The sequence below is a fragment of the Pteronotus mesoamericanus genome, unplaced genomic scaffold (genome assembly GCF_021234165.1).
Source record: "Pteronotus mesoamericanus isolate MK-2021 breed Mesoamerican mustached bat unplaced genomic scaffold, CSHL_Meso_final scaffold_54, whole genome shotgun sequence".
Lineage (NCBI taxonomy): Eukaryota > Metazoa > Chordata > Mammalia > Chiroptera > Mormoopidae > Pteronotus > Pteronotus mesoamericanus.
This window is the reverse complement of record NW_026555321.1, coordinates 36,891,066-36,918,489: the sequence shown is the minus strand read 5'-3', so window position 1 is coordinate 36,918,489 and position 27,424 is coordinate 36,891,066. Positions and strand designations below refer to the sequence as shown.

General features: G+C 39.0%; 1 protein-coding gene across 14 annotated transcripts in view; it reads left to right on the top strand.

The window, feature by feature from the left end:
* Nucleotides 1-27,424, top strand: part of PBRM1 (polybromo 1) — a 135,850-nt gene that overhangs the window by 51,825 nt on the left and 56,601 nt on the right. For 9 of the 14 annotated variants that reach the window (XM_054595637.1, XM_054595635.1, XM_054595643.1 and 6 more), the window contains 6 exons: nt 1,643-1,784; nt 12,094-12,191; nt 14,306-14,350; nt 20,152-20,428; nt 22,556-22,661; nt 26,557-27,199. In XM_054595637.1, the coding sequence (XP_054451612.1) occupies nt 1,643-1,784; nt 12,094-12,191; nt 14,306-14,350; nt 20,152-20,428; nt 22,556-22,661; nt 26,557-27,199 (1,311 nt within the window). Of the gene's footprint in view, nt 1-1,642; nt 1,785-12,093; nt 12,192-13,272; nt 13,550-14,305; nt 14,351-20,151; nt 20,429-22,555; nt 22,662-26,556; nt 27,200-27,424 lie in introns of those variants that run through there. The other 5 variants (XM_054595639.1, XM_054595638.1, XM_054595644.1 and 2 more) reach the window with 2 other exon arrangements.

The window sequence follows — 27,424 nt, the reverse complement described above, 5'->3', positions numbered from 1 at the left end:
TTGTCCTTCATGACTTTGAATACTTCTTTTTAGCCCCTTCTTGCCTGCGAGGTTTCTTTTGAGAAATCAACTGATAGTCGTATGGGAACTCCTTTGCTGGTAACTGTCTCCTTTTCTCTTGCTGCTTTGAAGATTCTCTCCTTATCTTTAATGTTGGGTAGTGTAATTATGATGTGCTTTGGTGTATGCTCCCTTGGGTCCAACTTCTTTGGGACTCTCTGAGCTTCCTGGATCTCCTGGAAGTCTCTTTCCTTGACCAGATTGGGGAAGTTCTCCTTCATTATTTTTTCAAATAAGTTTTCAATTTTTTGATCCTCTTCTCCTCTGTACCCCTAGGATTCAGATGTTGGGACATTTAAAGTTGTCCCAGAGGTTCCTAAGCCTCTCCTTTTTTTGAATTCTTGTTTCTTCATTCTGTTTTGGTTGAATATTTATCTCTTCCTTCTGCTCCAAATAGTTGATTTGAGTCCTGATTTCCTTCCCTTTAGTGTTGGTTCCCTGTATATTTTTCTTCATTTCACCTTGCATAACCTTCACTTTTTCCTCCATTTTGCAACTATACTCAACCATTTCTGTCAGCATCCTGATTATCAGTGTTTTGAACTGTCCATCTGATAGGTTGGCTGTGTGTTCATCGCTTAGTTCTATTTTTGGAGCTTTGATCTGTTCCTTCATTTGGGCCATATTTCTTTGTCTCAGTGTGCCTGTTTCATTGAGAGGGACAGAGCCTTAAGTATTCACCAGGGCAGGACAACCCAGGTTGCTGGGTTGTGACATTGTGTGTTGGGGAGGGGTCCAAGAGGGAACAATGCCACTTGCTCGGCTCTCTGCTGGCTTTCATTCACTTCCCCTGCTACCCACAAGCAAATTGGGTCCTTCTGGTGTTGATTCCCGGGTGGGTGGGTTTATGTATGTTTTAGGACCCTGTGGGTCTCTCCAGTGGACAATCCTGTGAGGTTGTGAGTTCTCCTGCCACTGCAACCCCCACAGGTTTTTACGTCCAGGGGATTTGAGGCTTTCTTTTCCTGTGGTGGTACCCTGGATTGTGTGGTCTCTCTTGCTCCCCAGCTGTTCCTCACAGTTTATGTGCATGCAAATGTGGGACCACATGGTTCTCCAGCCATTGTCTTGCCATGCCGTGTCTCTGCCCTGGCTGCCCGTCTCTATCCCTCCTACTGGTCTGGATGAATGTTTCTTTTTTAGCTACTTGGTTGTCATACTTCCATACAGTTCAATATTCTGGCAGTCCTGGTTATCTTTTCTTTTTTTAATTTGTTGTTGTCATTCTTTTGGTTATGCGAGGAGGCAAAGTGTGCCTGCTATGCCTCCATCTTGGCCAGAAGTCAGGATATTCCCATTGGGATTTTGCTAGTATATTTGCATTGTAATTGATCACCTTAATAGGTCCTCTTATTACTTCTTACCATGTTTTGTTTGTTCTTTTGGATTTTTAGTTAAACTGTAATATTGCCTAAATATCACAATACTTTTGTTTTCTCACTTTATTCACTTCTAGACCTCTAATCAGTATCACTAATGAAGATACCATATAGTATGTACCAGGATTTTTGCACTGAAATTTGAGGAAGGATGTTTATAATTTTCAAATGGAAAATTCTAGCCATGTGTTTGTCTTTCACAGAACAAAGCTAAAGAACCAAGAATATGAAACTTTGGATCATTTGGAGTGTGATCTGAATTTAATGTTTGAAAATGCCAAACGCTATAATGTTCCCAATTCAGCCATATACAAGCGAGTTCTAAAATTGCAGCAAGTCATGCAGGTATGATATCTTGGTTTTGCTAAGTTGTTGTATGTATAACTGAAATAATTTTACACATTTTGAGACTATTCTTTTAAGATGTGTAATTACCCCCAGCAAGATCGCATCGTTTATTTCAACCGCAAGTTCTGCTGTATATTTTTTGTAGAGTCATCAGGACCATGTAAAGTAGAAACAATAGTTTAGACTGTGTTGGCTTTTTGATTAGAAGCAGCAGAGATTTGTCTCTGGGGAGTGATTTTAGTGTCCTTAGGAAGCTTCTTTTCAATCATAGGTGATAATGTATGATTTAGGTTTTATTTTTTTGGTTCTACACTTTGTTTCTTTTGAGGTGTATCTGGTCTTTGGAGAAAGGGCATCTTAAGGCTAATTAATCATTGTACAGTATCCCTGAGTTTATCATCCTTTCTCAGAGCATACCTTGGAGGATATCTGAGACCACAGGTCATTTAGGGGTTTTGAGACAAAAAGGCATAAGATATGGAATAAAAATTGTGTCTTCTTGTCTGTTTTTAGTAGTCTTTCTAGAAGGTGAATCTCAAAACAGCAGCAAAAAGAATTTTAGATCACCCGTATTATCTTCATTTTATATGGTCAACAGTATTATCAGTATTGTGTATTTCACGTATTTCTTTTTCAGTGCTTTATATGTATTCCTTAAGTCTTTTGTGGTGTGACTTTCAGCTGTGTTTGGCAGAGGTCTTTAAAAATTTATGTGTTAAAAAGTAGATCTACTTTCACCTCTCATATAAAACTTTCTTCTTAGCCACATTGTTGCTTAAGAAGTCAAGGGTAAGGAAGACTGTCTTTGAGTTGGCTTTACTTAAATGTGGCAACCAGAACAGGATGCCCCTACAACTTAACTCCACTCAGTGTTTTTAACAAGTCAGTTTCTTTTGTAGTTATTTGGTTCAGTTTGACTAGTGTTGATTCCTCAACTCTCTGGATCCATTTTTTTTTTAGTGTATTTTATTGATTGTGTTATTACAGTCTTCCCACTTTTTCCCCCTTTGCCCACCTCTGCCTGGTATCCACTGTTCCTCCAGCCATCCCTTAGTTCATGTCCATAGGTCATGCATGTAAGTTTTTGGCTTCTCCATTTCCTGTACTATTCTTAACATCACCTGTCTATTTTGTACCTATAAATCATACTTTTTAATCCTTCCAACTTTTCCCCCATTCTCCCCTTCCTCCTTCCACCCGATAACCTTCCAAATGATCTCCATATGTATGATTCTGTTCCTATTCTGGTTGTTTGTTTAGTCGTTTTGTTCTTGTGGTGGTGGTGGTGTTCTCAAGATTCAGTTGTTCATAGTTGTGCTTTTGTTGCCATCTTTTAATGTTCATAGGTTTGATCTTTTTCTTTCTTTCTTTTTTTTTTTAATTAATTTATTTACTTTTTAAATACATTTGTCTCTGCCTTCCCCCCCCTCTTTCCCTTGCCCCCTCCCACCTTCCCTCCCTCAGCTCTTCCCCTTTGGTTTTGTCCATGAGTCCTTGCTATATGTTCCTTGACTTTCCCCTTCCCTTCCCTTTCCCTGCCTCCCCCTTCCCTCTTGTCTCTGTTGATTTCTTTTCCTTTCAGTGTTGCTGGTCATATTTTCCTTGCATCTTTGCATTGTTGGTTAGGTTCCGCTTATAGGTGAGATCATATGGTATTTGTCTTTCGCCCCCTGGCTTATTTCGCTTAGCATGATGCTCTCCAGTTCCATCCATGCTGTTGCGAAGTTTAGTACTTCTTTTTTTCTTTCTGCTGCGTAGTATTCCATTGTGTATATGTACCATAATTTTTTGATCCAATCATCTACTGATGGACATTTAGGTTGCTTCCAAGACTTGGCTATTGTAAATTGTGCTGCTATGAACATTGGGGTGCATAGGTTCTTTTGTATTGGCGTTTTGGTGTTCTCAGGGTATAGTCCCAGCAGGGGAATCGCTGGATCAAAAGGCAGTTCCATTTTCAGCTTTCTGAGGAAATTCCACACTGCTTTCCATAGTGGCTGCACCAGTCTGCATTCCCACCAACAGTGGACTAGAGTTCCCTTTTCTCCACAGCCTCGCCAGCACCTGTTGTTTGTGGATCTGTTTATGATGGCCATTCTGACCGGTGTGAGGTGGTACCTCATGGTGGTTTTGATCTGCATTTCTCTAATGGCTAGTGATGCAGAGCATCCTTTCAAATGCCTCTGGGCCCTCTGTATCTCCTCCTTAGAAAAGCATCTGCCCAGGTCCTTTGCCCATTTTTTGATTGGATCGTTTGTCTTCTTGGAGTCAAGTCGAGTGAGTTCTTTGTATATCTTGGAGATCAAACCTCTATCTGATGTATCATTAGCAAATATATTTTCCCAAATGGTTGGCTCCCTTTTCATTTTGCTGATGTTTTCTTTAGCCGTGCAGAAGCTTCTTATTTTGATGAGGTCCCACTTGTTTATTCTTTCCTTTATGTCCCTTGCTTTAGGAGACATATCAGTGAAAAAATTGCTGCGTGGGATATCTGAGAGTTTGCTGCCAATGTTCTCCTCTAGGACTTTGATGGTGTTGCGACTTATATTTAAGTCTTTTATCCATCTTGAGTTTATTTTTGTGTATGGTGTCAGCTGATGATCCAATTTCAATTTTTTGCATGTAGCCATCCAGCTCTCCCAACACCATTTGTTGAAGAGGCTGTTATTGCTCCATTTTATGCTTCTGCCCCCTTTGTCAAATATTAGATGTCCATAGAGACCTGGGCTTATTTCTGGGCTTTCTATTCTGTTCCACTGGTCTATGGGTCTGTTCTTGTGCCAGTACCAGATTGTTTTGAGTATAGTGGCTTTGTAGTAGAGTTTGATGTCCGGTATTGTGATCCCTCCTACTTTGTGTTTCTTTCTCAAAATTGCTGCAGCTATTCGAGGTCGTTTATGGTTCCATATAAATTTTTGAAATGTCTGTTCTATTTCTGTGAAATACGTCATTGGTATCTTAATAGGGATTGCGTTGAATCTATAAATTGCTTTTGGTAGTATGGACATTTTAAGGATATTAATTCTTCCAATCCATGTGCACGGTATATGCTTCCATTTATTTGTGTCTTCCTTAATTTCTTTTTTCAATGTTGTATAGTTTTCTGCATACAGGTCTTTTGTGTCTTTGGTTAAATTTATCCCTAGGTACTTTATCTTTTTTCGTGCTATATCGAATGGTATATTTTTCCTGATTTCTTCTTCTTCTATTGCATTGCTGGTGTACAAAAACGCCTTTGATTTCTGAATGTTGACTTTGTATCCTGCTGTTTTGCCAAATTCACTTATTAGGTTGAGGAGTTTTTTGGTAGAGTCTACAGGGTTCTCTATGTACACTATCATGTCATCTGCAAACAATGATAGTTTTACTTCCTCCTTTCCTATTTGGATGCCTTTTATCTCTTTCTCTTGTCTGACCGCTGTGGCTAGGACTTCCAATACGATGTTGAAAAGAAGCGGTGAGAGCGGACATCCTTGTCGTGTTCCCGATCTTAGTGGGAAAGCTTTCAGTTTTTGCCCGTTGAGTATGATATTGGCTGTAGGTTTTTCATATATGGCCTTTATTACGTTGAGGAATGCCCCATTGATTCCCATTTTGCTGAGTGTTTTGATCATAAATGGGTGCTGTACCTTGTCAAATGCTTTTTCTGCATCTATCGAGATGATCATGTGGTTTTTGTCTTTTCTTTGATTTATGTGGTGTATCACGTTTACTGATTTGCGTATATTGAACCATCCCTGCATCCCTGGGATGAATCCCACTTGATCGTGATGGATAATCTTTTGAATGTATTGCTTGATGCGGTTTGCCAATATTTTGTTGAGGATTTTAGCATCTATGTTCATCAGCGAAATTGGCCTGTAGTTTTCTTTCTTTGTAGGGTCTTTATCTGGTTTTGGGATCAGGGTGATGCTGGCCTCATAGAAGGAGTCTGGCAGTCTTCCCTCCTCTTGGATTTTTTGGAATAGTCTGAGAAGGACAGGGGTTAGCTCTTCCTTAAATGTTTTGTAAAATTCTCCTGGGAAACCGTCTGGCCCTGGACTTTTGTGTGCTGGGAGTTTCTTGATTACTGCTTCAATTTCCCCAACTGTTATCGGTCTGTTCAAGCTTTCTGTTTCTTCCTCCTTCAGTGTTGGAAGATTATACTTTTCTAAAAATTTGTCCATTTCATCCAGATTTTCAAATTTCTTGGCATATAATTGTTCATAATAGTTTCTGATGATCATTTGTATTTCTGTGGTATCAGTTGTTATTTCTCCTCTTTCATTTCTGATATTATTAATTTGGGTCCTCTCCCTTTTTTTCTTGATGAGTCTGCTCAAAGGTTTGTCCACTTTATGAATCTTTTCAAAGAACCAGCTTCTGGATTGGTTGATCCTCTGAATTGTTCTTTTTGTCTCTATGTCATTCAGTTCTGCTCTAATCTTGACTATTTCCTTCCTTCTACTTGCTCTGGGATTGATTTGTTGTTGTTTCTCCAGTTCTTCAAGTTGTAGTGTTAGGTCTTTTATTTGAAATGTTTCTATCTTTTTAAGGTAAGCCTGTATTGCTATGAACTTCCCTCTCAGGACCGCCTTTGCTGTGTCCCATAGGTTTTGGACAGTTGTCTGTTCATTTTCATTTGTTTCCAGAAATTTTTTTATTTCTTCTCTTATCTCATTATTGACCCATTCATTGTTTAAAAGTGTACTGTTCAGTCTCCATGAGTTTCCAAGTTTTTGAAGTTTCTCTTTGAGTTTGATTTCGAGTTTCAAGGCCTTGTGGTCTGAGAAAAAGTTTGGTATTATTTCAATTTTCCTGAATTTACTGAGGCTTGCTTTGTGTCCTATCATGTGGTCTATCTTTGAAAAACTGCCGTGAGCATTTGAAAAGAATGTGTATTTTTCTTCTTTGGGATGTAAGATTCTATATATGTCAGTTAAGTCTCTTTGATTCAGTGTTTCATTCAGCGCCACGATATGTTTATTAATGTTTTGTTTGGAAGATCTGTCCATTTTTGACAGTGGGGTGTTGAAATCCCCTACTATCAGTGTGTGGCTATCTATATCTTTTTTTGAAGTCATCCAACAATTTCCTTATAAACTTGGGGGCTCCTATATTGGGAGCATATAAGTTTACAATGTTGATGTCTTCTTGATAGATTCTTCCTTTAAGTATGATAAAGTGCCCCTCTGGGTCTCTCTTTATGGCCTTTGCTTTGAAATCTACTTTGTCTGATACAAGTATGGCAACGCCAGCCTTTTTCTCATGTCCATTTGCTTGGAATATTATTTTCCATCCCTTTACTTTCAATCTGTGTAGGTCTTTTGCTCTGAGGTGGGTCTCTTGTAGGCAGCATATGTGTGGGTCATGTTTTCTTATCCACTCAGCTACCCTGTGTCTTTTGATTGGGGCATTTAGTCCATTCACATTGAGAGATATTACTGATAGGAACTTACTCATCTTTTCTCTTTGTACTTGTGTTCCTCTCTGTCTCATTCTTTTCCTTCATCTGCTTAAACCAGTCCCCTTAGCATATCTTGGAGTGCTGGTTTGGTAGAGATGTATTCTTTTAGCTTTCTTTTGTCTGGGAAACTCCGTATTTCTCCTTCTATTTTAATGGAGAGCCTAGCTGGGTAGAGCAGCTTTGGCTGTAGGCCCTTGCTTTTCATGGCTTGGAATATTTGTTGCCATTCCCTTCTGGCTTGGAGTGTTTCTGTTGAGAAGTCAGCTCCTAGGCGTATCGGGGCCCCCTTGTATGTTACTTTCTCCTTCTCCCTTGCTGCCTTCAGGATTCTCTCTTTGTCTTTGACATTTGCCATTTTAATGATGATGTGTCTTGGAGTGGACCTCCTTGGGTCCTTCTTGAGTGGGGTCCTCTGTGCCTCCTGGATCCATGAGAGCCTTTCTCTCCTCAAATTAGGGAAATTTTTCATCATTACTTTTTCGAGGAGGTTCTCTATTCCTTGCTCCTCTTCTTCTCCTTCTGGTATCCCTATTATACGGATATTATTGCGTTTCAGGTTGTCCTGCATTTCCCTAAATGCTTTTTCATTCTTTTTGAGCCGTTTTTCCATTTCTTGCTCTTTCTGGGAGCTTTTTTCTACCTTGTCCTCCATCTCACTGATTCGATCCTCAGCTTCATCCAGCCTGCTTTGGATTCCTTCTACTGTGTTCTTCAATTCAGAAATGGTATTCTTCATATCCTCTTGTGTCTTCTTGATAGTTTCTATGTCCTTTTCCAGGCTGATATAGTTTGCTGTGAGATCCTGATAGTTTCTCTGCAGTTTCTCATAGTTCTCTTTGAGCTGGCTGAGCTCATTGAGCTTCCTTAGAACCATTGTTTTAAATTCCATATCTGATAGTTCCCTTGCCTCTATTTCATTGAGCTCTCTCTGTGGGGAGTCCCCTTTTCCACTCATTTGGGGGGAACTTCTTTTTCTTCCCATTTTTGTGAGAGTCTGTTAAGTATTTTTGTCCTTTACTTTTCTTTCTGGGCTTGCCTCTGATGATGTCAGTTGTTGACCCTATAGGGCCTTGGGTTGTTTGTTTGAGCCTTTCAGGAGTCTAATGCCTGTGTCTGACTCCTGCTTGGAACAGCTCTGTGACCCCTTCGGTCAGGGCTGGGCTATTTTTTGGGATCTCTCTGCGCTCTCACGAGAGCTCCTTGAGCGCGTTCCCAGCGTGGCAGGGTCCCCCACCTGCCTGGGCTCGCATGTGTTTGCCCCAGACCAGGGGGCTTATTCGCGACCTCCCGTGCTCATCTGACCTCCCTGGCACGCGAGCTTCGCAGCACTGGTCAGTTTAGAGTCTTCTATTGTGTGTTTTCCCCGCTTTTGGCTCTTTGGGTGCGTTGCTTGCCCTCGCCAAATGGGGACTACGGAAATGGGAGGAAATCAGCTCTCCGGTTAATCCTGTTTCTGGTCTCTCCTCCAGGGACTCTGGGCAGCTCTACTTATTTTGTGGGCTGCTCCGCAATCGCGGCGGGTAGGTCAATTTATGCCTGCCCTTGCCCCTCTGTGCACTCCCTCGCAGGCCGTATGGGTGCCCGTCTGTGTGAGGCCTTGCCGGCAGGTGCAAGCGTTCGCCAGCCCGGGTGGGTCACACAGACGCTCGCCAACCCTCGCCAGTCACTCGGCGCAAGTGTGCGCGCCTGCTCTGGGTGTTTTGGGGGTGTCTATGTTTGCTTTTCGGCTTTTGGCTCTTTGGGGGTGTGGCCTCTTCCCGCGCAATGGAGACTTCGGCAAGGAGAAGGAGTCAGGACTCCCCGGTTCCTCCTCCCGTTCTTTCCCCAATGCCTCCGTTTCTAGTCTCCCCTCAGGGGCCTCTGGGCAGTTCTGTGACCCCTTCGGCTGAGGATCCAACCCCTGTGCAGACTGCGTTTCAATCGCAGGCAGTCTGGTTCATGCGTGCCCCGCTTCTGCCTCTTTGGGGTCGCGCCTTTCCAGCCCACAATGGAGACTACCGAACGGGGAGGGAGTCGGGACTCCCCGGTTCCTCCTCCCGTTCTTTCCCCAACGCCACTGTCTCCAGTCTCTCCTCAAGGCTCTCCCAGACAGTCTGCACTTAGCCCCGCAGGTCACAGGCACACAAGCTGTGTGCGGAGCGCACAAAAGGCAGGTTAATTGATTCCCTTATGCCTGAGCGAGATGGTAGCTGCAGAGTGGGAAGTGCGTTATCACCCGGGCTCCACCGGCCACAGAGTCAGTTCTCTTCACAAAGTTTTCCTCACCAGTCTTTTCCCAGGCACCAGCCCACCCTGCTGCCGCCTGTACCCAGCGATCAAGGAGGGTGGCTGCCGCTGCAACTTTTGCGTTTGCCCTTTAAATGTCTTTTTGCATCCTCAGCCACTTGTCTCTGGCAGAGAGTGCCCCTAAGCTTTTTGGGGTTGTGTTTTGTCTGTATTTTCTCGGCTTTAGCGGCTGTAGTTTAGGGGTTCCTGTTTATGATTCAGACCCCGTTCTTCCCGGGGGGACGCTAACTGGCCGTTTCAGTGTCCCTCTGGTGCCAGTGCCCGTGCGCACCCAGCCCACCCTCTCGAGCCTCCACCACAATTCTCACCCGTTGGGATGTGTGAGAGTCGAATCCGCTGTCCGCGGCACCAAGGCTCCTCTCCCACTATCGCTCCACTGCTTTCCAGGTGATTACTCCATTATTTAGTTGCAATTCCAGTTTGGTTTTGGGAGGAGGTCAGCGTGACTCCCTTTCACTCCTCCGCCATCTTTTTTCCTCTCTCTTATTTAATGTTCTTGAAAACTGTTATGGATTGAACATTTGTGTCCTCCCAAAACCCACATGTTAGAGCCCGAACCCTCAGTGTTGTGGAATTTGGAGAGAGGGCCTTAAGGAAATAATTAGGTTTAGATGAAGTCATGAAAATGGAGCCCTCGTGATAAAATTGTCGTTATCAGAAGAAAATAACAGAGCTTTCTCTCTTTCTGCCTCGTGAGGACACAGCAAGATGGCGGCTGCCTGCAAGCCAAGAAGAGTACTTCCACCTGTACCTGCCCCTGCTGGCTCTCTCTGATCTTTTTCTTAAATAAGTCTCTTTAACATTTCATATAATAAGGGCTTGGCGATGATGAACTCTTTTAATTTTACCTTGTCTGGGAAGCACTTTATCTGTCCTTCCATTCTAAATGATAGCTTTGCTGGATAAAGTAATTTAGGTTGTAGGTCCTTGCTTTTCATCACTTTGAATACTTCTAGCCTGCAAAGTTTCTTCTGAGAAATCAGCTGATAGTCTTATGGGAACTACTTTGTGAATAAGTCTCTGCTTTTCTCTTGTTGCTTTTAAGATTCTCTCTTTATCTTTTTACCTTTGTCATTTTAATTATGATGTGTCTTGGTGTGGGCCTCTTTGGGTCCAAATTGTTTTGAACTCCCTGTGCTTCCTGGACTCATATGTCTATTTCCTTCACCAAATTAAGGAAGTTTTCTTCCATCATTTTTTCAAATAAGTTTCAATTTCTTGCTCTTCCTCTTCTCCAGGCATCCCTGTAATTCACATGTCGGCACATTTGGAGGTGTCCCAGAGTTTTATACAATCCTCATTTTTTTTTTTTTTAATTCTTCTTTCTGTTCTATTTGAATGTTTATTTCTTCCTTATGTTCCAAATTGTTGATTTGAATCCTGGCTTCTTTCCCTCCGCTCTTGGTTCTCTGTAGATTTTTATTTCACTTAGTGTAACTTTCATTTCTTCCTTCATGTTGTTGCTGTACTCAATGAGTTCTTTGATCCTCCTGATCACCAGTGTTTTGAACTCTGCATCTGACAGGTTGGCTATCTATGTTTCGTTTAGTTCTTTTTCTGGAGTTTTGTTTTCTTCCATTTGGGTCATATTTCTTTGTCTTCTCAATTTGGCAGCCTCCCTGTATGTGTTTGTGTATTAGGTAGAACTGCTCTGACTCACTGTAAAAAGCACCTGTAAATTGTGTGGGGCAGTGCCATAGATAATCGCCAGGGTGGGGCAACCAGCTTCACTATTTTGCGGCTCTCTGTGTAGGGAGGGATCATAGAGGGGACAGTGCTACTGCCTAGCTTCTGGGGGTTTGTCCAGCACTCGCCCAGTTTCCAGTCACTTCACCTACTCCCAATATGCAACTGGAGCTCTTATAGCTGTTGCCCCAGTGTTTAATCCCAGACTGGGTGGTTTGTGTATGTTTTAAGACCATGTGAGCTCTTTAAGCAAAGTTTTCTGAGAATCCGGCAGTTTCTTCTGCGGCTCCAACCCCCACTGGTTTTTACAGCCAGAAGTTATGGGGATTTATTCCCAGGCACTGGAATCTTGAGCTGTGTATTTTGTCCTGGGGCTGGGATCACTCGCTCCCAAGGTGTCCCTTCTCATTTTTATCCACCACACCTGAATGTGGGACCGCCTGTGCCCATTCTGCCGCCCCCACTGCCTCGCCCGCCACACCACTTCTCCTTGCTTCTGTGCCCCATCTCAGTCCCTCCTATCCATCTGGATGTTTGTAGCTTTTTTAAATCCTTGGTTGTCGGACTTCTATACAGTTCGATTTTCTGACAGTTCTGAGTGTTACTTGTTTTGATATTTAGTGGTAGTTCCTTTTTGTGGTTGCACGAGGAGGCAAAGCATGTCTACCAACACCTCCATTTTGACCACAAGTGGATCCATTGTTTTAACTTTTTTGTCTTGCAGTCTTTTGTTAAATTGTGTCATTGAAAATGTTTAATGACTTTAATTTTATGTGTCCTATGTGTGGTTGTATTTCTCTTGGTGAAACTGTCTAGCTCTTTAATATTCATATATTCTAGGAGTACTCAGCAAAGTGAACTTGACTCCCGGGATCTGCTCTGTTTTAGGCAAAGAAGAAGGAGCTTGCCAGGAGAGACGACATTGAGGATGGAGACAGCATGATTTCTTCAGCCACCTCTGATACTGGTAGTGCTAAAAGAAAAAGGTATATGCTCTTCTCATAACTGGAGATATCTTCTCAGTTTTTATTTATTTTGTTTTAAATAAGTTACAAAAAATGTTTTTTAACACATCAAGTATGAATTCTTTTATAAGCTTCAAATATTTGATAACATGTCTTTTAGAATTTATTTGTAAAACTATATTAGTGCTCTTTTGTGCAAGTACTGTACTGCTTTTAGAAGATATAGTTAAAAATGACAGCTACTTATATAGGTTGGCAAAACATGTTCTTTTTTGCTGTCCAGGTTATTTTGTTTTAATGTGGCATTTTAATAGTGCCACTTAAATTTAATTTAGGTAATTTTTCATGGTGAATTACAAAAAATTTAGTACTGTCACTACAGTAAAGTAAATCATTACTCTTACCCTTTTGTTTTTCCTTGTTAATCTGAAATTTATTTGCCATTTTAAGGATGTCAGATTCTACAATACCAAGCCATAACTTCTTTTAGTTCATAAAATGTTACACTAGATATTTGATTTCCTTTTCTTTCTAACCTTTCCCTCAACTTCCATAACCCTTTCTTTCACTCATGGGTTTTATGGAAGAGAACTTCACTGTGAGATTCTGAAGCTGGACTTCTATACAGAATCATGCGAGACCATCTCTTTTGTCTGTGCCTCCCACATGGAGCTTTTCTGGCTTGGTCTTTGTGGAACACTATATTCTCCCTCTTTCTTAACTTTCTCACCATCTTTTTAGCTGCAGTCAATCCAGGGAGGATATCTTATTTTAGACAAGGAATAAGCTAATCACTAGTAGTAGGGCTTGACAGATTGAAAGTTGAAGAATTCCTTAGTAATTATTGATACAATTCTGATCATGCATTAATAGGTCCACTAAGATGAGAGGATTAAAAAAAGTGGTTTAGAAAAGAGAAGCTGTCCTATCTTACCCTCTTATAATTAGCATTTGGGGAAACATTTTTAGCTTCGAAAATAACTTTGTTTACTATTTTATGTCTTGGTAACTAAATTGATTGGTATACCCTGAGATGTGAATCTCCTCCGTTACTGGCCTATGAATGTCATCCTTCCAAGTTCTTAATTCCTTGTTATACCAGGGACAACGGAGGAAAAATGTGAAAGCAGATCAGAGACATCAAATCAAGAACATCTTTGAGTGTAATTATATAACTCTACTACAGCATCACCTGTGTTTTCCAGATCAGTCACCAACAAAGATAAAAACTTCTCAGGCAAAAGAAGGTAATGGAGGCAAAAGTGATGGTACAATTGGTGCCAACACTAAATGAACAGAGATCTTAAACTAGTTAAGTGTTTAAAAAAAAAAAAATCAGTTTCAAGGATGCATTAGCCCAGGCCAGATACTTAAAAATTACCTATCTCTGGCATGTTGTTTGTGGGACAACCCAAGTAGATTAAACGAAAGGTATTACTCTAGAACCTACAATAAAAAGAAAACTGAGCATTTAATTCCTGAAATAATGAAATCCCACTTCAGACCAAATTCCCTTTATGAACACATTTCCTAGGAACTGTTTTGTGTAACAAAGTGAAAAACAGGCATAAGAGAAGAACAAATATAAATCAGCTAAAGCAGTAAAAGAACATACCCAGGTTTGAAATACAGGCATGAGTGGACATTAAAGGGTTGAGAGAAGTCCTATACTTTGGACTATGGCAAAGGAAATAACATAATGAGCCTTTTAGAAGGTAGTTAAGAAGTTTTCGTAAGAAGAAATAGACTTCTCCAAAATTCAGGCAAACACAGCAGCCTACTAAGTTAAGCGTGTCCATAGAAGTCAGGGCCAAGTTTTCCATGTATCACTCGACTTTACTACTAAGTATTATGTATGATTCTGTCTTTGCCCTATTTTTTTAAATATTAGTCTGAGAAAAATTAATGTTGGTATGTGCTCTTCATTGTGGAAGTGCATTCTTCTCCCTCATTCCTCTACCCAAAAATCTACCTGCTGTCTTCCATGTTGAAATGTTCCAAGCATTCTTAATATCTTTTATCCTTTGGAGTGAATAATCCTTTTTTTTCCTCAACCATATTTGGCTTATACATGACCCTCCAATGTTGTTTATTTTGTTTCTCTTCACATGTAATGTTTGTTTCTACTTTCCCAGGAACACTCTTGACAGTGAGATGTTGGGTCTCAGGAGGCTATCCAGGTGTGCAGTCCTTTTTTATGCATTAACTTTTTTTTTTTAAAGTATAAGCTTCTGTGGCATGGTCAGTAGTGCTGATTAGGTGACCAATAAAGCCTTAAGCATGTAAAATAATGGTTTTTATTAGAGTGCTAGTTTATTTTATGAATAAAAAAAGCAGTAAAGGTTAGAAGTATTGTTAGTAAAATAAAGTCAGTATTAGTTAGCCGTAATTTATTACTAGATTGGCTGGGGACAGCAAGCCCTCTCACCAATCATTGTGGCTGTGCTTCTGCAGCAAAAGGTAGAGGATAGGTATATGGTAGCATCGCCAGCCTCCAGGGGCTGGTGGGTGCTGATTCCCTTTCCAGGGATGCCTTTTATACATCAGGTATGGTAGTGGGATTAAAATCAATGTTGACAATCCAAGTGATGTCTGTCTTGTTGACACCTATAACTGGGTTAGTGCTTCTTGAGCATGAACACATTTTCTCAGTCTCTGATTTTGTCACTGTTTTCTTTCTTTAAAAGCATCCATTATTTTGCATGTTACTTATGATTTTAAAAGCAGCTTATGAGTTGCCATGTTATAGTCCTAGTAATCATTGTGTGGTGCTTTTTATTTTTACCTTTGCTATCTGGCATTCATGGAGAGTCAGTTGCTTGCAGAACACCAGACTCTGTTCTTATAGGTCATAAAGGAGAACTTCAGTCATCACCTGTACCTGCCAGGAACTTATTGGCCATGAAAATAGGCAGGCAGATGGAATGCAAATGAAACTATGTGGAAACAACGTACTAAAAATAATTACATGAAACACAATTGTGTAGTTGTATAGAAATGTTTCATAATTGCCCAAACAGCTTTGGGAAATATGATTTCCCTACCATGTTTTCCCTTCAAAGTTAGGTATTCTAAACTTATTTACATGCTGTTACCATATGTAGTCCATCCTACAAAATTAGTTACTATCTTCCTAATATTTTCCTTAAGGAAAGTTTTTCTGGTATTTTTTAAAGACCATGAGTTGTATTTCTTTTATACCACTCAGTGTGTGGCACTGACTCTGAGTAGTAGTAGAAATATAAACATGAGGCATCATGGAGTAGTGTTATAACCCCAACATCTAGAGCTTTACTGCCCAAGTTCAGATCACAGTTTTTGTTTTTTAAATCCTCACCCGAGGACATTTTTTCATTGCTTTTCTGGGGGGTGGGGGGAGGGAGAGCGAGAAACATTGATGTGAGAGAGAAGTACTGATTGATCACCTCCCACATGTGCCCAGACAAGGGATTGTACCATACTCACCACCTAAATATGTGCCCTGACCGGGAATCAAGCCTGCAACCTTTTGGCTATGGGACAACGCTCCAACCAACTGAGCCACACCAGCCAGGGCCAAATCCCAGTTCTTACTAACTCTAATATGAGCTTCATCTCAATTTCCTCATCTGAACAGAGAGTTGATGGCAATACCTACATAGAATTGCTACAAGGACCTGATTGGTTAATATGTTTAAAGCCCTTAGAACTGAGCTTGGCTGCAGTAAGTACTCAATAAATGTAGCTCTGATTATTTTCTGAAAGTAGTTTTTGTTGACATCAGGATTTGAAATCAGTAGATTTCATTTTGTTTTTAGTTAGATGTTACTCGTCTGGGGAAACATTAGAAAAAATGAATGAAAGACTTTATTTCCTTTTTTGTAATATTTTTCTTTTATTTATTTACTTATTTTTTTAGAGAGGAGAAGGGAGGCAGAAAGAGAGGGAGAGAAACATCAATGTGTGGTTGTATCTTGCTCACCCCCTGCTGGGGACCCACTTACAACCCAGGCATGTACCCTACACTGGGAATCGAACCAGTGATCCTTTGCTTCACAGGCTAGTGCTCAATCCACTGAGTCACACCAGCTAGGGTGAAAGGTTTTATTTCTTGAAGACTTGATGAAATGTAGCAAGCCTCATAAAAGAAAGAAACTTTGGATTTACTTAGCTTAACAGCAGTCAACACTGAAACTCTAGGGCCAAGGAGTTCAATACTGGGCTACTTTGAAGTCTATGAACAGAGTTGATTTTGATTAGAGAGGCTGATAGGAAGCATTAACGTGGGAAAGGGAAGGACAGGATAAAAGCAGCCGGGTGATTATCAGCTGATTTAAGCCTCAGTTCTGATTACTCACTTTGTTGCCTTAGGTATTGACTTGACCTCTCTAAGCCTCTGTTTTTACATCTGCAAAGTTGGGATAATAATCGTATCTGGTTATCAGAGTTGTAGGATTAAATGAGAATGTATGGATAGTTCCTGACACAGTTACTGGCATATGGTTGAAGTGTTAGCTATAACTGTAAATTGGACATGTCTGTGTGTGTGTTGTATGCAAATACATATATGATAAATAATAGCTTCAAAGGAAACGTAATTTATGGAAACTTGAAAAGGGGGTCAGTAACAAGGTATGAGGGTTAAGACACTGTGGCATGAATAATTGAAAGGAAAGTTCAGATCTAGAAAGACTGAACTTTAGAAGGAGATCTTCTAAAACTGGGTGATAAACTAAGAGATACAAAAAGTGGCAGTAATTCCAGTGTTTCTGGCTGGTTTTGGGGTCAGGAGGATGGTGGTGGTGGTAGTGGTGGTCCTGGAAAAACAAGGATTCAGCAGAGCCTCTGCTAGCCTATAGTCTTTGTGCAAATTAGAAAAGCACCCATATGTCAAGACACTTGACTTCCATTTGTTGGAGAAAAATTGCTGCCGTATACTGATGTTGGCACAGGGCCATTCATGACCCATCTCCTGTAAAATTGTAGAATTGTATGTTTATAATAACAACATCTATGATCTGAATTGGCCTCTCCTGAAGTGCACAGTGATAAAACAGCCCTGTTTTTGAACATCCCTAAGATTTATTTTACTTCACTATGTGCAAAGGTAGTGATAAAGATAAGAAGAAGAATGAGTATCCCAGTTACCAAGTTTGGGATTTAATTTTATGCACCTTTCCCAAAATGGGGAAAAGTAAACAGCTTATAGTTAATGATCTGAGAGAGAAGAGTGATAGGATGCATAGAGGTGTTCTAAAAAGACTCTGAAAAGCAAAGTGACATTGAAAACAGTAACCAGAAAATATCATATAGCGGATATGGTAGCTGTCTTTTTGTAACATAGTCTCATTTCAAAATGTATTTGAAGTTACTCAAAAGTCTCTATTGGAAAAGCATAAAACAGATATACCAGCCATCTAATCAAATACAGTTATCATAAGAGAGTAGAAATTTAGCTCTGCGTTTTCTTCTGACAGTCAGACATAAAAGTAAGGGGCTAGTAGTCTTCTCAAAGGCCATTAAAGGGTCTGGAAAAATGTAAACAAAATAAAAAACTGGATTTGTTCAGAAAGATCCTAAGTGACCCTAATAACAAAAGTTTTGTTTGCCTTTGAGGATGGAAACCAGTTATACATCACTCTCTAAAGTGTGAATAATACAAATGTAGAAAGGATGCTATTAGTAATATATGTCCTAAAACAGTAAATTTCAATTATTAGAGCAGTTTCTTAAACAATTAAATTTTACGTTTTGAGTATGTTCCATTCAAAGCTGCCTAATATCAAGAGTTACGGACCACTTGCGATTGTTACTTTTTGGCATTTCCCCTAAAATTTAGTAAGAGCTTTTCCTTCTCTTTAAGAAATCTCATAAAAATCTGCCCTAGACTCACTCTCAGATTAGAGTGTGTGTAGCCTCATACAGAAAAACCTAATGGTAACTGGGAGTGGTGTGCTGGAACTAGGAAGTGAACAAAGTTGATCTCCTTGCGGTCCAGGTAATGGCCTCAGTTGAATGCTGCTTGGTGTTCCTGGGATGAGGAGTGATTTCATTCTGAGTTGATTATTGAAGAGATATTTTAAGCTTAGATGTTTAAAGCTAAATTCCTGAGTCCTCCTTTTGAAGTACAGTACCCACAAGTGAGACCTAAAGAAATCATATCTGACTTTAGTAGTTTTAAGTATTCCATGATATCAAATTCAGGTTTTGAAATTTTTCTTTAGAGCCTTCCTGAAGGTTAAATTCATATGTGTTCTAATCTCTCCCTAGATGTGGAGCTCTGTGGTATTGGACCTTTATCCCAAGTTCCCCTTCCATTATCCACTTGCTGAAGTCCTGGACTGAGAGAACTCATCCTCCCACATCACTGCCCCGTCATGCATCTTTAAATAGTTTCCACTAGATAAAACTTGTTCTAGATTGCCATCATGTAACAATCACTTAGTTGATATAGAGATAGAAAATTACTGAGAGGAAGGTGGCAGAAATGATCCAGGACCACTAGCGGATATGAACAGCCTGAGTGAAGATACAGATTTTGAGGATGACCTCAACCCAAGGAACCAGAGGTCCTTTTTCTCTAATAGCACCATGATGCTAGGAAGATACACATTTATGAGATATTTTAAAATTTTTGATGTATGCATAAATACTTCTTTTCACATCTGTTATTCAAGTTTTGTTTCCTTTTTTTTTTTTTTTTTTTTTTAAGCATATTTTGAACCTTGGAATGAAAATATCTGGTCTTTGGCTTCTCCATGACCCAGCAGTAGAGAGTGGTTGGAGAACTGGGCTAGGAGACCCATTGAGCCATGTAGTTTGCTTTAAGAATGAACTTCCTTTCATTTATAATATAGGAAACAGATAAAAGCTATTTACCTCTAAGTGCTACGTTATAGGCTCTTAGTGTCTGTTGAATAGAAAATAAGTTGTAAGGCATTTCTTGTTATTATCTATCTTCCTATTTACTTGGAGACTGCTGGTTTGAGTCTGGCTAGAATTTCTTTATCAGTGTCCTGAAGACATCCATTGGGCCAGATATCCTGTTGGAAGATCCTCTCTTCTGATAATTCACTGGACAGCTCACATTGGACAGATCATTTAACCTGTCTAAGCCAGTTTCCTTAACAATGAGACTAGCCCATATGTCTTCTGGGCCCCTTTTTAAGTCAGGTTCTAATCTGTGGTCCTTTGTACTTTGTTCCAAACCACTCATTTCTGTTTCTTAGCATCATTTCTCACTGGGGGAATTTGGAGAGCAAGACAGGGATTCACACTTGGGGATGAAAATTTACTCAAGAGCTCAGATGAACCACAGACCTTTTATTCTTTAAGCTAGGTTGGGATTGTGGAATAATGCTGATGGAGGGAGGAAGTGGGGACTGACCCTGACAGGGTAAATGCAAGAGAGACTTGTACCTACTTGTATCTACTATAGAGACTTGTATCTACCATAGAGATAATAGTCTGGCAGGAGCCTCACTTTGTTTTCTGGTAAACAGGATATGCAGGTGTTCAGGGTGGGTTGTCTTAAGAGTTAGAACTCTTGTGTGTGCATTTGTTGGGTTTTTTTGTTTGTTTTTGTTTTGTTTTTAGTGAGGTCCATTAATAACAGTAGGGAATCAGTAGTTTTATTTCACTTTTGCTCTATTCTTAAAAACAAAAAATACATTCACTCGATAAGATTTCATTTTCTTTGGCTGTCAGACAAAATCTCTTTTCAGTCATTGCTTTTCATAAATATTCTAAACAGGTTTGTCTGGTGTTCATTGGCTGCTCCTGCCATAGTCACTATGTTTTAATGATTTTGGAAATTTTCCTAATGTTTGCTTATGGCTTCCAGCATGTGAACTGTGTGTGTGGCATATGTAATCAATAAATGATAATCATTATGAAACACCTGCTGACAAGCTTAATTTGTTTCATTTCATGTTCATCCATGTATTTAAAAAAAACTGAACGTACTCTCATTTTTCTCCTTTTCTACCTCTTTCCTCAACAGTAAAAAGAATATAAGAAAGCAGCGAATGAAAATCTTATTCAATGTTGTTCTTGAAGCTCGTGAGCCAGGCTCAGGCAGAAGACTTTGTGATCTATTTATGGTTAAACCATCTAAAAAGGACTATCCTGATTATTATAAAATCATTTTGGAGCCAATGGACTTGAAAATAATTGAGCATAACATCCGCAATGACAAATATGCAGGGGAAGAGGGAATGATAGAAGACATGAAGTTGATGTTCCGAAATGCCAGGCACTATAACGAGGAGGGCTCCCAGGTAAGGACATAAAGGAATCCTGGAGTAGACACATTTTCTTTCGGGTGCTTATGGAATGATGGGTTTTGAGAGACCAAGTCTGGAGGCCTAACTTAGGTTATTCTTTTCAGTGACTAGCTTAATAGTTTGTCATCTCTTAATTGTTTAAAATGGGGACAGTACATTATAAAGGTTAGAAGTTCATACTCTATAATCTGACATCCTAGATTTCCTAGATTTGAATTCTGCTCTGCCAGTCCCTGTGTAAATAACTTATTTTTTCTAAACCTAATTTTTCTCATCTGTAAGTTTGGGGATAATAACAGCAAGTACATGCATCAGGGTTGTTGTAGGATTTAAATGAGATAGTATAAACAGGGCATGTAGTATTGTACCTGTTGTTCAAATAAGCACTCAAATGAAAGCAAGTGGCATTACGATCTTTCCTTATTATTACTATTCTCAATAGCCACACTTTTTCGAGGATGACTCATAAAATGTTATGAATATATGAGGACCAGAATACTCCCATAAATGCACCTATAAATAATTGATTTTGTTATGAAGTATCTTGATTTTCAGTTTTTTATCACTGTAGCTAAGATACATTCTTCTTTCTTTGATATTTTTCTATTTCATGTCCTTTATCTACTTTATTTTTTTAATTGAGGTATAATTGATTTATGACATTGTATTAGTTTCAGGCATGCAACATAGTGATTTGATATTTATATATATTGCAAAATGATCACCACACTAAATCTAGTTAACATTTGTTACCATACATAGTTTCAATTTTTCTTTTCTTGTGATGAGTACTTTTAGAGTTTATTCTCTAAGCATCAACCACTATTCAGTGCAGCATTATTAACTAGTCACCATGCCATAATCACATCCCCAGGACTGACTTATTTTTTACCTGGAAGTTTGTACCTTTTTACCCCCTTCACCCATTTCAACCACCCCCACCTCTGGCAACTACCAGTCTGTTCTCTGTATCTATGAGTTTGCTTCTGCTTTGTTTTTTCATTTATTTTGTTTTTTTAGATTCCACATACAAGTGAAATCACACAGTGCTTGTCTTTCTCTGACTTAGTTCATTTTGCATAATGCCCTCAAGGTCCATCCATAATGTCACAAATGGCAAGAACAATACTCTGTGTGTGTATGTACAACACATTTTCTTTATCCTTTTATCCCTTAATGTACACTTAGGTAGTGTCCATATCTTGGCTGTTGTAAATAATGCTGTGGTTAACATGGATGGGGGTACAAATATCTTTTCAAGTTTATCTACTTTAAATCTCCTAGAAATAAAATAACAATTTCAAATCTTTTTTTTCTTTCTTTTGTTACTACATTTGAATATAAAAATAAAGTAGGATGTTTGTGAGCAAAAAACTGGTTCTCTGTTATAGGGTTTTACATTGTCTTTAGTACCATTGGCTAATGTCCTGCTTCTTTGCCACTGGTAGAAAAAAAAAGCTACCCTTAAGGGGTAGCCAAAGAAAAGATTCCCTCAGCCCCTCAGCCCTGGCAACAGACAGGTAGGACAGAGCCTCTGCGGGGGGAGTTGGGAGGCCATTAGATATGTAACCTTGTTCTTGGCTGCATATATTACTCTTGAGTAATTCATTGTTTAGAGAGAGCTCCTAAGCAGAAATTGTTGTATTGCACAGATCAGATTCCAGACTGTGAATTCACACTGATGCTAAGTCCCATTTAATATGGGATTTGGGAGCAATATTTGAGGTATTGTTCTCCAACTATCAAATATTTTTAATTTTTAATTTTCATTGAGTTAACTCTGCTACTTTGAGGGTCCAATGAAAGATTTCTGAAGAAAAAAAACACCTTAGTATTTTTTAAAACTTCTGTAGACATTTGCAGTGATCCTACTGTAGTAGTTCCCAAACCTTTAACATGCATGTATGCACATTAAAATCACTTGGAAAGCTTAAACAACAAACCAGTTGAGGCCTATCCCCACCTCACAAAGATGTGATTTTGTTGGATGGTAATGAACTCAAACCTTACTTCTTTAGTTCCAAACTATTCTAACCTGTGTTTTTTAAAATTGTGTCTATGTATTATGTTTAAATAGGAAGTATTTTAGAAAATAATTTTAAATATATTTATGGACTATAGGTGTACAATGACGCGCACATCCTGGAGAAGTTACTCAAGGATAAGAGGAAAGAGCTGGGCCCACTGCCTGATGATGATGACATGGCTTCTCCCAAACTCAAGCTGAGTAAGGCAGCCTCACAGTTTGTTGTTCCACTTAGTCTATAGGGATAGATTACTGATTTACTGAAATAATATTTAATTAATTGGTAAATATTTTTGAACTTGCACTCGATCATTGAGTTTCTTCCCTCCTCTCAAGCATTCTCTTCCATATTTTAAATAGTTAAACTGTGGAAGAGCATGTGGGACTAGAATATAATGTTAACGGTTTTGTTTACCTTCTTTAATGTGGACATTTTGTAAATGATATTAAATAGGAATAGGCAGAATAGATTTTTTTTTTTCCTACATATGATGCTTGGAAGATGTAGTGGCAGCTTTTGGTTTTTGTATATTTGTTTACCGATTACTAGAATTAAAAATAAATCCCAGCAGTTTCGCCAAGACAGAATTTGAGAGGGTAGAGATGTCTGGCCACTGTACTGTAAGTTAACTCAGCTGTCTTGAGTGTCGTGTGTAGATGGTGGTTTTATTAAAAAATGTGAGGGAAAAGAAGACAGCAAAAATAATTACTCCCATTGAACTAAACAAGAGGTTTGTGCCTTATTAAAACATACAGTAAATGAAGTAAATACCAGCAAATCATAGTGGTATTGTCAAATATTTTTTAGAGCCATATTTACTGAAAAGGGGAAAACAGATTCTACTTTTTATATGAAATGACTGTAAACTGAATTTTACAATAGCTTTGGGTGTGATTGCTAAGTGATGATTTTTTCTAGTTAAGGTATTTCTCTCTTCATAGAATTGTAAAAGCATATGGAAGGTTTGCAGAAATGAAAACATTTTTTCTACTTTTTAGGGACACAGTGCCTTTTAAAACTAGAACTGACCCTGGCCGAGGAGCTTGGTTGGTAGAATGTCTTTCTTACATGCCACGGTTGTGGTTTCAGTCACTGGTCAGGGCACATAAAAGCAGCAACCAAGAATATAAATAAGTGGAACAAGAAATGGATGTTTCTTTCTCTCTGTCTCTGTCTCCCTTCCCCCTTCCTTCCTTCCTCTCCCCCTTCCTCACTCCCCCTTTCTCTCTCTAAAAGCAATAAACAAAAAAAATTTTAAAACTAGAACTAATTTCATAAGTTGAGTTAGAAACCTAAAGATTAGAAATGTTTATTTTTATCCTCACCCAAGGACATGCTTACTGATTTTAGAGAGAGGGAAAAGGAGAGAGAGAAACATCAGTGTGAGAGAGAGCGAGACATTGATTATGGTATGCGCTCCAATCAGGACCAAACCCACAACCTAGGCATGTGCCCCGCCTTGGGAATTGAACCCACAACGTTTAGGTTTGTGGGTCAACACTCAACCAGCTGAGCCACACTGGCCAGGGTGAGTGTGGGAAAAGGAGATTTTAATGTGTGATGTTAACTTCCTTTTCATTTCTCTATTTTATATTATGAAAAATTTCAAACATATATAAATATAAAGTGGTACAATGAACCCGTGAATCCTATACCTGTTGCTTGGCATTATTAAGATTGTGTCATACTTATTTCCTATATTCCATATTTTTCTTTTTTAAATTCTAAATTATTTTAAAGAATATCCAATTGTCATTCTATTTCTGCATAGTTCAGTTTGCATCTATAAAATACACAGATACAGTTAACCCTTGAACAGCTTGGAGCTTGGAGCACATGCCTAAAATCTCCGTATTAATTTAAATGAGTCCTCATATGCAGATTCCCACTGCAGGATCAAAAATACTGTTTTTAATCTGGGGTTGGTTGAATCTGCAAATTCAAAAGCTAGGGATACAGGAGGGACGACTATATGTTTATTGAAAAAAAGTTTGTGTAAAGAGGACCCCTGCAGTTCAGACTCATGGTGTTCAGGGTTAACTGAATTTTCTTAAATAACCATTAAGTCATTACCACACCTAACAAAATTAGCAGTTTCTTAGTTTCTGGGTCTCATCTAATAACTGACAGGTTTTACTGGTTGTCTTACAAATGTTATTTTTACATTTGGTTTCTTCAGGTCAAAATCTAAGTTCTACGTATTACATTTGATTGTTATACACATAAACTCATATTCTAGATCAATTCCCCTCCTTTTTTTTTTTTATCCTAATGCCATTGACTCTTTAGGAACCAAGTCACTTCCTTGTACAGTTCCAAATTCTGGATTAGTCATTTAGCTTCCTTATGATTTTAGTTAACTTCTACCTTTATCCACCTTAGTTCTTATAAATTGAAGTTAATTCTAAAGGCTTGGCTAGATTCTACTTCGGCTTGGCAAGAAGGCTTTATATAATAGGTTTTCTACACTTACGTTGCATCACATCATAGGGTAATGTCTGGTTGAGGTAGAATCCAGGAAGGTTCACACATTGCATTTGCATGATACTTCTTTTCCTGTAAATTCCCCTCCATCTCTCTCTTTATTTTTTTCCTTTGCAAATTTCTTGAAGAATGTAGGTTTGTACTGTAGTTTACCACAGTCTGGGTTTTGCTAATTGCATCCCTTTGCTCTATTTTATACATGTTCTTCTGGCCTTTTTATTTTCTATACTTGGAGCCAGAGACTTAATCAGATTTAGATTTGATCCGTGTCCCCTACCTTTGGCATACAACCCAACTTCAGAGGTGATAACCTGATCTTCCATCAGGTGGCCCATAATATCTGGTTGTTTCTCTCCGTTATGTTAATAGCAACAGATACGCAGCTATTGATTCACTAAAGAGATGTAAAAATAGTGATGTTTTCATGTTAATATTTCCTGCTTAGGTACTAGCTGGAATACTTATATAGAGAAACTTTGCCTCATCCAGTATTTGATTACCTGGCAGTATGTTTTTTGGTTTATTTGTCTTGGTTTTTGTTTTTGTTTTTTTTTGAAAGGATAAAAGCTAGAGTTTGTTCCCCTGTATTTACCAGTTTTCAGAATGCGGCATTGTCTTACTAGCATCCTCCAACATTTACCCAGTTGTTTGTTCATTTATTTGTATCATTAAGAACTACTAGATTTAAACATATTGCTGAATTTTAACCCATTGTAGTTAATGTCCTTATTGATGCTCATGTTGTCCCAGGCTGGCTGTTGTATTCTTTTGACATGATCATAGTAAGAGGTCATTGATAGATTTTTTTTTTTTTTAATTGTCTAGTGTTTTAAGGTATTCTAGGCTTGCCCTGGCTGGTGTGACTCAGTGGATTGAATCCTGGCCTGAGAACCAAAAGGTCATCTCTTGGATTCCCAGTCAGGGCACATGCCTGGGTTGCAGGCAAGTCCTTAGCTGGAGGTGTGCAGGAGGCAACTGATGGATGTTTCTCTCGTGCATTGATGTTTCCCTCCCTTTCTTTCTCCCTCCCGTCTCTTCTTTCTAAAAATAAATAAAAATAAAATCTTTAAGAAAAAAGAAAAGATACTCTAGGCTCATCTTGTGCAGACTGGGAATCAGCTATTGCCAAGGAGTTACCGACATTAGTATTTGAAATCAGTGTTTCAAAACTGTAGACTATATAGTCAAAACTATTTAGGGATATACAGCTACTGGGTTGGTCATTGTTTCTAGGCTTTTCAGTGGACAGATCTAGGAAATTGTGTGTGCGTATGTTTTCTATTTAAAGATAAAACACATACCAATGCTCTCAATTGACATTTATGTGACATTCAATGTCCTCTGTTTTAAAATTTGTATCTCTTTTTTCACTCATGATGAAACTCTGAGTTCTCAAGGATACCACAAGTGATGGAATTAGAATGTCACATAAACAAGTCATTTGTTTTATTCTACTTTATTCACAATTATCTCAACATAACAGTACTTATTAAAAATATGTTACTGAAAACCGCTTAAATTTTTTCCAGTTCTTTGTCAATAGGATATATAAATTTAGGTTCACTTATTTCGTTTTATCTAGTTAACATTAAATCTCTCTTTTTTTTTTAGGTAGGAAGAGTGGCATTTCTCCTAAAAAATCAAAATACATGACTCCAATGCAGCAGAAATTAAATGAAGTCTATGAAGCTGTAAAGAACTATACTGATAAGAGGGGTCGCCGCCTCAGTGCCATATTTCTGAGACTTCCCTCCAGATCTGAGCTGCCTGACTACTATCTGACCATTAAAAAGCCCATGGACATGGAAAAAATTCGAAGTCATATGATGGCCAACAAATACCAAGATATAGATTCCATGGTTGAGGACTTCGTCATGATGTTTAACAATGCCTGTACATACAATGAGCCTGAGTCTTTGATCTACAAAGATGCCCTTGTCCTACACAAAGTCCTGCTTGAAACTCGGAGAGACCTGGAGGGAGATGAGGACTCTCATGTTCCAAATGTGACCATGCTGATTCAAGAGCTTATCCACAATCTTTTTGTGTCAGTCATGAGTCATCAGGATGATGAGGGAAGATGCTACAGTGATTCTTTAGCAGAAATTCCTGCTGTGGATCCCAGCTTTCCAAACAAACCTCCTCTTACTTTTGACATAATTAGGAAGAATGTTGAAAATAATCGCTATCGGCGGCTTGATTTATTTCAAGAGCATATGTTTGAAGTATTAGAAAGGGCAAGAAGGATGAATCGGTATGTTTTCAAAGCCATTTCTTTTTTTTTTTATAAACTGTGATATTTAATGTGAAACATAAAAAAGAATTCTGCTTTGGTGTACTATTTCAGCTTAGGTACATACATGATTACAGTTGATGGCATGCTATTTTGAATTCTAATTAGCGAGAACTTCTAGAGAGAAAGCATCTAGATTAGGACTAATAAGGAATAAGACAAAATTGAAGATCTGTTGAGAGGCAT